Source organism: Myotis brandtii, unplaced genomic scaffold (genome assembly GCF_000412655.1).
Source record: "Myotis brandtii unplaced genomic scaffold, ASM41265v1 scaffold10, whole genome shotgun sequence".
In the NCBI taxonomy this organism is placed as follows: Eukaryota; Metazoa; Chordata; class Mammalia; order Chiroptera; family Vespertilionidae; genus Myotis; species Myotis brandtii.
Genome location: NW_005353325.1, coordinates 952,100 through 964,240, shown reverse-complemented (window position 1 = coordinate 964,240; position 12,141 = coordinate 952,100). Strand labels below are relative to the sequence as shown.

At 36.6% G+C, this 12,141-nt stretch overlaps 1 protein-coding gene across 3 annotated transcripts in view; it reads left to right on the top strand.

Moving 5' to 3' along the window:
* Window positions 1–12,141, top strand: part of GABRA2 (gamma-aminobutyric acid (GABA) A receptor, alpha 2) — a 107,306-nt gene that overhangs the window by 38,359 nt on the left and 56,806 nt on the right. For all 3 annotated transcript variants that reach the window (XM_014534256.1, XM_014534261.1, XM_014534253.1), the window contains exon 4: window positions 10,731–10,798. In XM_014534256.1, coding sequence (XP_014389742.1) covers window positions 10,731–10,798 — 68 coding nt within the window. The remainder of the gene's footprint in view (window positions 1–10,730; window positions 10,799–12,141) is intronic.

The window sequence follows — 12,141 nt, the reverse complement described above, 5'->3', positions numbered from 1 at the left end:
TTTTCTTTTTTTTTATTCTGGGATTTATTTACCTTCTATAATTGAAACTTTGTTGCCATCACTGGCACTCCCAGCTCTGAGGCAGTGGCTGGCTGAAAGCAGGTATCTGGGGTTTGTTTAGCTTCTATACTTAAAACATTGTTGCTTTCAGAGCTTAGAGCCCGGCCGTGGAAGGCAGGGAACCTTGGCTTCCTCCATCACTGGAGCAAGCAAGCCTGCTTGCTTCAGCTGCCTGGCTGCCAGCCCCATCTTTGTTGGCAGTTAATTTACATATCTCGCTGATTAGCCAATAGGAAGTGTAGCGGAGGTATGGTTAATTACCCTTTTTGTCTTTTATTAGATAGGATTACATATGAATTATATTTTAGTGCATTAAGAATCCTCAGTTTATATTGATTTATAACATAATTTTAGTCTTAAAAGATAAAAGTTCATTTTTATTATATATTGGGTATAAGAATCTTTTCTTATTAATATGTATTTTGGGAACAAAATGTAAATTTATATCACCATAGTTTTTAATTTTAAATTTTTATAACCTGCTAAGCTAGTTTGAAGAACAGCATAGGATTTCTAGTTGGTGGCTAGTATGCTCCAAGTTACCAATTAACCCAGGGATATTAAATCTATAATAGCTTGTGCCCAGACTGAACTTTGGACTCAGTGTTCCGACATCCCATGCGCTCTAGATGCCATCTTTAACAACTTGAAATGGGGTTGGGTCACTAGAATCTCCTCACAAGAGAATATCATTTGTATTAGCGGAAGTGGCCTCTTTGAGAACATCTTTACTCTTTCCCTTGTCAGAGTCCCAGACTGAACATGAAGCAATTGCTTGATGAAACATTACCTTGAGGGACATCAGTTGATTCTGGTACCGCATAGAGCTTCCCTTTGGGAGCATTCTCTCCCTTGTCTGTCAGTCTGGGAATGTCTCGGGACTGTACTTAGTAAGCCCTTAGTAGCTATTTGTTAATTGAGCCAATGGTCCCACTAAATGGATGGGACTCAATGTGCACTCAGTCTTCTCTTCCCTTTCCCCACTGATTTCCTTTACTAGTACTTTGGGGAGAAGGTGTGTCCTCAGCTTCCTCATCAGAATAAACTGGATCCTTAGGTATTGAAGGAACACATTCCAAAGAGAGAGAGAAGGCACTACAGATCTTCTATTACTAACGGTTCTAGTGGCCAGAACAGTCTCAAAGCCTGTTGGGAATAGAGAGATCTTGAAGTGATTTCAAAGTCAAATTCATTTGTAACCAATAACAGTTACTGTCATGATGGGAGTTTTTAGTTTCTCCTTTAAGAGTTTTGTATCCTTTACTGTCATGATGGGAGTGTTTAGTTTCTCCTTTAAGAGTTTTTTTGTATCCTGTTCAAAGCATGCAGGCATCTTAATTCTTGTTCAGGATTCTCCAATGGGATATACTATGAATATCAATGCATTTACATTAGTAGGGAAAAAAACATAGTAAACAAGGAAAACTATAAGAACAAACAGAATATATAAAAAATGCAAAAATTAAAAAAAAATCAAAGACCAAAATTTAAAACTATAATGAAAAATGATTGTAACAAAACATAGTGCATAATGGTTTTATTATTTTTCTGAACTCTTCCTGTATAATGGACAATTTATTGACCATCCAAATGCAGAACAAATGGAGTGTTGTTCAAGTCTTTTCTTTTTATCAAATATGTATTGAAGGATTTACCGGAAGGAAAATATTGGGTGAGGTGCAGCACTTTCTTTGTGGTAGAATAGTGGGAAACATGTTATCAAATTCAAAGTTTTCAACTCTTCATAGGGAACACAAAGCGCCGTATACACAAAAGTCACTTAATACGTATCGATTGACTTGTATGAAATTGACTGATGACCAGTGGCGTATGTAGGTGTATGGGAATTAACCCAGGAAGCAAAATGTCTACTGTTATTGCTGAGAGAGTAAAGCAAAGCATAGCAATGACTACCTTTTAAGAAAAATATGTGTATGGCATTGTATTTATGATACACGGCGAGCAAAATTATTAGTATCCTGATCTCCTTGAAGGGATTTCATTACTCTTAGTATGGTAAATTTATTTTCTTATTAATATTCTTATTAATATTTAAATTACAGGGGTGAGGATAGTATAGTTTATTGCTGTGTGCTTAGCTCTAGTGAATACATGTATTTAACTATGATAATTTTTCCTTCTTAGAGTAAGTGAATGATGCTGATAGTTGGTGTTTGGTTTCCCTCAGAAGGAGACTCTATGATATGGATTATTTGGGATTACCAGGAAGCACTAGCAAAGGGGGTGGGAAAGTGACACAGGGAAGGGATGGGAGGCAGAGCAGTGTATACTAATGAGCAGGTTACTGCCGAGGACAATTGAGGCTTAATCCCACTGAAGATCTCTCAGAAATGGTTCCTTAGAGTTGTCTCCACTGAGGGGGAGAGAAACCTGAGTTATAATACCTTCAACTACCATCAGTTATTGGTTGATGATTTTTTTTTTATGAGCATAAACTTCTCTGCCCTTCTGGTCCACCCTGCACAGCCAGGGAAAACCCTTAGGCAGAGAATCTCTAAGGGATATATTACAGAAATTCTGTAAGGGACCTCATTTATATTATATTTGTATGTCAATTATTATTTTTATGTTTTAATTGATTTCAGAGAGAGGAAGGGAGAGGAAGAAAGATAGAACCACCAATGATGAAAGAGAATCACTGACCAGCTGCCTCTTGCATGCCCCCTACTGGGGATCTAGCCCACAACCTGGGCATGTGTCCTGACCAGGAATTGAACAGTGACCTCCTGGTTCATGGGTCAATGCTCAACCACTGAGCTACACTGGCTATATGACAATCATTAAATTACTTAGATGAAATGGACAAATTCCTAAGATAATGAAAAATACTAAAACTAACTCAAAAAGAAATAGCAAACTTAAATAGACATACAAGGAAAGAGACTGAATTAGTAACAAAACAACTTCCCACAAAGCAAATTCCAGTTCCATATGGCTTCACTGATGAATTTTGTCTAACATTTAAAAGAGAATTAACACCAATCCTTCACAAAATATCCTAAAAATAGAAGAAGAGAGAACATGCCTCAGCTCATTCTATTAGTCCAGTATCACTCTGATACTAAACAAGACAAAGATAGTGCAAGAAAACTGTAGACCAATATCCCTTATGGATACAAACACACAAATGCTCAACAAAATGCTAACAAATCAAATCCAGCAACATAAAAAAATTACACACCAAAACCAAGTGAGATTTATCTTAGTATGCAAAGTTGCTTTAACACATGAAAATAAATTGATGTAAAGTGTCACATTAATAGAATAAAGGGCAAATGCTTTATGATTTTCTGCATACATGCAAAAAAAGTATTTGACAAAATCCAACACCCATTTATGACTTAAAAAACAACACCCCCTCTATAAAGTAGGCAAAGAAGGGATTCAATTTATATGAAATATCTAGAATAGGCAAATACATAGGAATAGCACTGAATTAGTAGTTGCTAGAGCCTGGAGGGAGGGAGGACAGGGAATAACTGCTAATGGATTCAAGGTTTCTTTCTGATTATAATTTTTTCCCTGAAGTTAGAGAGTAGTGATGTTGCACCATTCTATACTAAAAACACTGAATTGAAACTTATAAATTATGTATTTTATATAATGTAAATTATATCTCATGACAGCTTTTATAACAAAATAAAATAAGAGTCTATAAGGGTGAATCAAGGGAAGTAGTATTTTTATAGAGAGATAAGGTTAACTTTAAGAGTAGTAGTAACAGTTTTAAAAGGGGATGAGAAGTGATAGGATTATAGATATTTTTGAGACTCAACCAGACTTACTGTTTAAAAGAAAAATGTTGTGGGTGAAACCAAGATTTGTGGCCGAGGATTGGAATAACAACAAAAATTATAGGGAAGTCTTCAAGTACAGTTGATTTTGAAAAGAAAAATAAATTTTGTTTGGATCATGATGAGTTTGAGAAAATTACTAGATAGCCAAGTGGAGATGTCAACTAGATAGTTGGATATAGGAGTCTAGATTTTAGAAGAAAGCTCTTGACTGTAAATAAAAATTAAAGAGTCTGTGACTACATGAAAGGAACCATCGAGTACTAAATATAGAGAACCCACCCCCTCAAATGAATGTTGGTACATTCCAATATTAATAGGTTGGAGGCATAGCAATAAAGGATTCAGAGAAGTGGGATTCAAATAAAATCAAGAAATTGTGGTGTTTCAGAGACTAAGTGAAAAAAGGTGTTTCCAGGAGAATTAATATTTTCTTGTCATATTCTTTCATAGCATATATAACTCCTGCAATTGTATACTTATTTGCTGTTTGCCTGATATCTCTCTTTATTAGGCTATGGAAAGCTGCATTATAACAGAGCCATGTCTACTTTAAGTGACTGTGAGAAAGAATGACAATTCACCTATTCAACAAAAATTCATTAAAAATATACATTATGTCAGGGATTGTTCAGTGTTGGACTTTTATTTTTTTGTGCAAATAAAAATCCCTGTGTTCATGGAGCTTAACTGCTAGTGGGAGGATATAGACTAGGATTACCTTATAGAAATTTCTGTGACCATGAAAATGTTCAACTGTGCTATCCAATATGGTAGCCAAAGTCATATGTGGAGAAAATGTGGTTAGTGTGACTGAGAAACTAAATCTTTAATTTTATTTGATTTCAATTAATTAAAATTTAAATAGCAATATGTGGCTTGTGTGTCTATTATATTGGTAGCTATAGACAGCAAATAGTAAACATAATAAGTAAATGAACATATTAGAGTTAGGAGGAGACATGGAATGGCTGCGAATCTCAGTAGGATGGTAAGGTGGACCTCACGGAAGAGATAACAGAAAGCCCACTGCTATGTTCAATTGTGTTGACATCTTTGTCCACTCATGAAGAACCACTGGAAACAAGCATTAGTGCCCAATTTCAAATGTATGTCAATCATTCACAAAATGTTGCACAGAAAGACATGATTTAATTCCTGCTAAATGTTAGAAATTTTCACTTGAAGGTTTGATTGCTAGTGTATTACATTACCCGGTATAGTTCATCTATTTATGACTTCATCCAAATATTTTTTGACAAGCATTTACAGAAAATGTTTTCTGCTTGGTTTTTTTTTTCATGTATTCACCATCCATTTACTTTCCAGTCTTCTTTCATTTGTTTTCTGCAACTGCCCATTTCTAGGCTCTAAATATACTCTTAATAGTGAAACAATAGGGCCTATTTCAGCATATTCTAAAAATACCACTTTAGGGGAAAAAATCTATTCCTTTGATTTCTATGCTTTCCTGTTCTCAATGTTATTTTTTTCTTTTGTTTTAATTATTGCAACATCTTTCAAACTGTATATATTTTCTTTGATCTCCCCTGATTCAATTTGCCCACTATTATAAATGTGACATAACATTTCTAGTACAACAGCTCTGGACATAACATTCTCTATATCCTAGTTCTTTGGTGAATGCTATAGAGAGAGAGAGAGAGAGAGAGAGAGAGAGAGAGAGAGAACAGAGAGAGAGAGAGAGAGAGAGAGAGAGAGAGGGAGGGTCAGCATTCTCATTGCAGGCCTTTTTCAGTACAATCTCTGTCTGTCTTTACAGCCAAATACCCCACACTTCTGCACACGTTAACCATGTTCATAAGCCAAACTTAACTATTTTAAAAGACTTTTGCAAAAGATTTTTTAAAGTAAGTTTGATGTTATTACCTAGTAAAGAGTAATCTCCAAGACTTAATTTAAACCTTACTTGAAATTATTTATGGGTTCACTTTGTATATGCTTCAGGGCCATTTACTTTTTTTTGAAGTATTTCAAACATTCAGAAAAGCACAGAGAATAATATGATTGATTCTGTGATCAGCTTTATCTAATCTTAAAATGTTGACAAAATTAATTAATGTCAATTTTAAAAGGAAAATATTAAAAATATATTAGAATCTCCTTGGTACCTCTCAGCAGATTGTTCCTCTTCTTCTCTCCCAAACTCACTGTCACCCTGAATTGGATGATTGCTCTATGGGTCACACATTCTTCTATGTTTATCACACGCATTCCTTATTTATCCCTAAGTACCTGTTATTAAACTCATGGTATTTGGCCTGTGAAAAACTCTCTAGATGATCTTCTTATTTTTGCCTATATTGCTCTTGATATTTCTAAAGCCAAACATTTAGCTGATAAGCAATTGTTTTTGAGGTAACGCATGGTGGATGTTTCCGTTAAAATCCTCTTACTGTTCAGCAGTTAAATTTTAGTTCCCACCGACAGTTCCCCCTTTTCCGTGACTTTGTTTCTTCATTGGGAACCTATTTCTCAGGCTCTCCACCTCCCTCTGTCAAGGGGCAGTTGGTCTCTGCCTTTACAAATGACAGTGCCCTTTCTTACGAGCAGTGACAGCTCTTCAGGGCAAATATTATTTTTATTGGTTTTTTACAGAGAGGAAGGGAGAGGGATAGAGAGTTACAAACATCGATGAGAGAGAAACATCAATCAGCTGCCTCCTGCACACTCCCCACTGGGGATGCGCCCGCAACCAAGGTACATGCCCTTGACTGGAATCAAACCTGGGACCCTTCAGTCCGCAGGCTGACGCTCTATCCACTGAGCCAAACCAGTCAGGGCTTCAGGGCCATTTTGTATGTTGATGAAATATTTTGGTGAGAGTTATATGTTCTCTATGAACTACAATTAGAAACAACTTGTTTTTTCACATATAAAGCACCTGATATGTAGCAGGTGTGCTAGCACTGGTGACATAACAGAACAGAAAAGCCTCAGTCTCTGTCTCTAGCAAATTTAAATTCTAGTTGGGAAGACAGACAAAACACAAACAAAACAAAAAAAAATTAAAGCATAAAAATAAGGGCAAGTTCTAAAACACCCTGTGAAAACAACAAAGTGTCAGAGAGAGAAAAATGAGAGAAGAGAACTTCCATTATACAGGAAAAGTAGCAAAGCCCTGCTCTGAGCGAACATTTAAATCGAGACCCAAAGGCAAAGTAGCAGTTAACGAAAATGAAAGAGACGTAAAAGCCAATGTGAAAGCACGGAGGCAGGACAGTGCTTGTTGTGTCCACTAAAGTGATCAGGATTTGAGAGGGTCACTCATGGTATCTAAAATGCGGAGACTGGGGTGGCTCCAGAGTATCAGTGGTATTTGTTTATGTGTCACATACATCTATCACATGGACCAGAGTATTGTAACAGGCATTAATGATGCAACTCAACCCTGTCCTACATGCACATGGGTAAACAGAATAAAACCAGAAGATACTGTTGACTTTGACAGAATCCAAAAATTACCTCTACCCTCTTCATATAATCTCACCCCACTTCCCTGGCCTCCCCTTTGCTTCCCTTTCTTTCTCTTATGGAAAGCTCAATCATCATCCAAGATTGCACTTCCAATGCAGAACCCTAGGAAGTTGGGTTAGATGTATCAGATATGTGTAGTCATCACACTAGAATATCCCACTAATACCTATTGATTATTTACAGTTCTGGGCATCCATCTCTATGGAAATCCTCAAAGTCTTATCACCAAGAATCTTTTTTTCCAATCTCGGGTACCTATTGGGTATTTGTGGTCAGTGTGTGCTTAGCTGATTTTTTTTCCTGAACTTTCATAGCTGAAGAATATTCCTTCCAATGCATACATTCTTTAGCTATATTTATGAAGTCAGTAAACCATGAAATCATTTCTTTAAGGTAACTTTGCATATTTATCTTCTTCCTCTTTAGGTTTTGCTCTTCTTAGAGCTTTCACGGTAAAATCTTATTTTTCACTCTTACTATTAGCTGGCACTTCTCTGCAGCCATTAGGTACTGATAATACTCTCCCTCACTCTTTGCTTTCCATTTGGCATGTAGTGGATATTTTTCATATCCTTAAGCATAAACATATTCACACATTTTTGCCATCTCTCTTTTTCAAGTTTACTCTTCCAGACAATTGCAAGGAAGACAATTGCATTTGCTTCTATTTGGGTGAAGACTACCTTAACATTTTAATTTCTCTGCTCTGGAGTATTTTAAATCAATATCTATAATTACTAAAATTTTATCCTATTGTTTATTGAATAAATGTGATAGTATTATTGATTTTGTGCAAATAAGGGGAAGGGGAAACAAACTTGGGTCTCATTTCCTTCCTTCCTCCCTCCCTCTCTCCCTCCCTCCTTTCTTTCCTTCGACATATATAATTTAGGTCCAGCACAGGCCCAGTCCAAGATGAAAATACAGAGCCTTTAGTCAGAAAATGACTAAGAAATTTAAAAATAACCAGGTGGCATTGCTCAGTAGGTTGGGTATCCTCCTGTGCAACAAAAGGTTGCGGTTCGATTTCCGGTCAGGGCACATGCCCAGGTTGCAGGCTCGATCCTAATAGGGGACATGCCAGAGGCAGCCAATCTCTGTCTCTCTCTCCCTACCTCTCTCTCTAAAAATTCAATTTAAACAAGCATATTAAAAAATAAATTTAAAAATAGTAATTATAGAACATTAAACCGACCATGGGGCTTTTCTGAGCACAGGGTCCTGTGCAGTTGCACAAGTTGCATATCCATGAAGCTGACCCTGTGCAGGTCTTTGGAGCAGGTGGCAGCTGAGAATTAACTTTATAAATATACTAGAGGCCCGGTGCACGAAATTGGTGCACGGGTTGGGGGGGTGGGAGTCCCTCAGCCCAGTCTGCACCTTCTCCAATCTGGGACCCCTTGAGGAATGTCCGACTGCCTGTTTAGGCCCAATCCCACCGGGGAGTCAGACATCCCTCTCACAATCCAGGACTGCTGGCTCCCAACTGCTCGCCTGCCTGCCTGCCTGATTGCCCCTAACTGCTTCTGCCTGCCTGCCTGCCTGATTGCCCCTAACTGCTTCTGCCTGCCAGCCTGATCACCCCCTAACCATTCCCCTGTCAGCATGATCAATGCCTAACTGCTCCCCTGCTGGCCCGATTGCCCCTAACTGCCCTCCCCTGCCGGCCTGGTCCCCCCAACTGTCCTCCCTTGCAGGCATGATCGCCCCCAACTGCCCTCCTCTGCCGGCCTGGTCCCTCCTAACTGCCCTCCCCTGTTGACCTGATCGCCCACAACTGCCCTCCCCTGCTGGTCATCTTGTGGTAGCCATCTTTGACCACATGGGGGTGGCCATTTTGTGTGTTGGAGTGATGGTCAATTTGCATATCACCTCTTTATTGTATAGGATTTAGGTTTCAAATCAGTTTTATAATAAAATTTCATAAATACAGTTTTTATAATAGAATAGTATATACATATAATAAAGTTGAATGACTATATTTATTTGGAACACTGTAACTATGTCTTTAGCACAGAGTATTGTGGTGAATACCAATATGTAGTTAATGAGAACACACTTTTATTTCAAATTTACTGTGGACTGTGTATAAGGCTTTGGTTTACCCTGAGGGCTCAGGAGCCTGATTGCTTGGATTCTAAGTGGGTCATTGGGCATAATCTCTTACTTTTCTGTACATAAGTGTACACACATTGGGATAAGAGAACATTGATCTCATAGGTTTGTTATGTTGATTAGTATGTGTAAAGCCTTTTGAAGAAGTCTACTCCGCTTTTTCATATTCTTTTTATTTCTTTGGTTTTGCCATAGTGGATTCAATATCCCGGACTTCATTTCCTCTCTCTTTCATGATTATAAATGCATGTCCCATATAATATTAAAATATTTCACAGTGTTGTTTGTCTAGAATGAAAAATTTGATAGTTACTAGATAAGACATTAATTTCATGATGATATAAATTTTTATTTTATTTTTATCCCCTGAGTGTATGATGGTAGAAATTAATGATGCATTTTTTTATAAGAACATTTAAAGTGTTTTTCTCTTAAACACTCCTGCCCCCCCCCCCCCCCCCCCCCCCCCGCCTCACCATTTGCCTTACTTAAAATCACCTGGCTAACAGAGCAATCCAGTTAATTGTGTTACACTCAATAAGGGACATAACTATAGACTTTAATTCAATTAAGATGAATTAAATAAGATGAATGCTAAATAAGTCTTGGCAATTTCGGCATTCTTAAATACATTTAAAAGCAAGCTTGTTTGGAAGTAATCCAGGGTGATTAATGTATGTTATTTGCTTTTATTTTTATATCACTGAATAATAACTTTTATATTAATATGGATTATATTTATTTGTAATGATTAGCCATCTGTTTTTTGCTTTATTCAGAAGATTCATTAATTTACAACCTAAAAACTAAATCTCTACCATTATTAAGTACCATCTGAAATATTTAGTTTAAGAATCAAATACAGGACTATATCACAGAGTAATCATGCTAAATATATTTTATTTTCAGTACCTATGGAAAATTTATTGAAAACTAGTTCAATTATGATAGATTCTACGAAACTATTAATTTTGAGAAATATGCATACAAAAGAATGCTCTAGTCAGTTGTAGTTTCCAAGTAAGAAGATCTTAATACTTCTAGGAATTTTGCATTTAGAGTTGCTAGAACCTATGAAATAAGGGAGGAACGTAGATATTTTTGTTGGTTCTGAAAGTTGAAAAGAAAGAGTGATTTTCCTAAATATCACAGTTTTCTAACCATGCCATGAACTTGACCCCTTCTGTCTCCCGTGCCTCTCATTACATAACATCGATATTCAATCTCTTTTTCTCCTATCAGACAGTATTACTGAAGTCTTCACTAACATCTACGTGACCAGTTTTGGCCCTGTCTCAGATACAGATATGGTGAGTTTTTCATTAAATACTGCTTTTACTTAATATATGCAAAGTTGGGAGGAATAATTTTTTTTAGAAGAAAGGAGTATTTTTAGTTTTATAGGATTCTGTGATTGACTCATGCCTATTTGTTCTAGCCAAATACATGAGAGTTAAGGATGCTAATCCTTTTGTATGTGTGGTGCACCATTGTAGCTTGGGGTTTTGATTAGTCCTTTTAAATATATATATATATGTTCACTGAAAAGACAAGAGTTAATAGTATTGGTGCGGATGTGGAGAAAATGGAACCCTTGTGCACTGTTTGTGGGCATGTAACATGGTACAACCACTGTGGAAAACACTATGGAGGTTCCTCAAAAATTTAAAAATATAATCCATAGGATCCAGCAATCCCACTTCTGAGTATCCATCCCAAGGAAATGAAAGCAGGATCACAAAGAGGTATCTGCCCTCCCATGTTCATGATAGGATAATTCACAATAACCAAGGTATAGAAACATGGTATATATACACAGAGGGATGTTATTTAGCCATGAGAAATAACAAAATCCTGCCATTTGCTACAAGATGGATTGATCTTGAGGGCATTATGCTAAGTGAATTAACAGAGAAAGACAAATTCCATGTGTATTACTTTTATGTCAAATAAAAAAATTAAGCTCATAGAAAGAGTAAAAATATGGTTGTCAGGGTCTGGGGGTGGGTATAGGGAGAGGTGGGTGTAAGAGTGCAAACTTTCGGCTATAAGATAAAAAAGGTCTGAGGGTCTAATGTAAACCATGGTGACTATACGTAATAACAATGTATTGTATAATTCAAATTTCTAAAAGAGTAGAACTTAAACAAATGTCACACACACAAAAGATAAATAGTTGAGCTAGATGAGGGGGAATTCTATCACAATGTATAGGTACATTAAATTGCTACACTGCACACTTTAAATATCTTACAATTTTATTTGTCATTTATACCTCAATGAAGCTGAATTTTTTTTAAAAAGGGAAGGGAAAGAAACTGCAATTATTTAGCTAGTGTTTCCATTTATGACTTCCTTTCAGGGAAAGTTGGCAAATTTATTTATTTCTACAAATCATGAGTTATGAGAAAAATAAAGTAAGGAAAATAATGGGAAAAAAGCATTATAATTCTGCAATTAAAATTAAAGTTTAACAGTTAACATAAGGAAGCTACTAATGTCAAGTTGAAATGAAGAATAGGGGATGCTGATGTGCAAAGTTAAGACTTGAAGATTAAGGGTAACATGTGCCAGAACTGGGACGGGACATGGTGAGGTAGTCATGATCAGCCAATCATGCTGTTGTGTGTCTGAGGTCCTGTCTGCTGCTGCA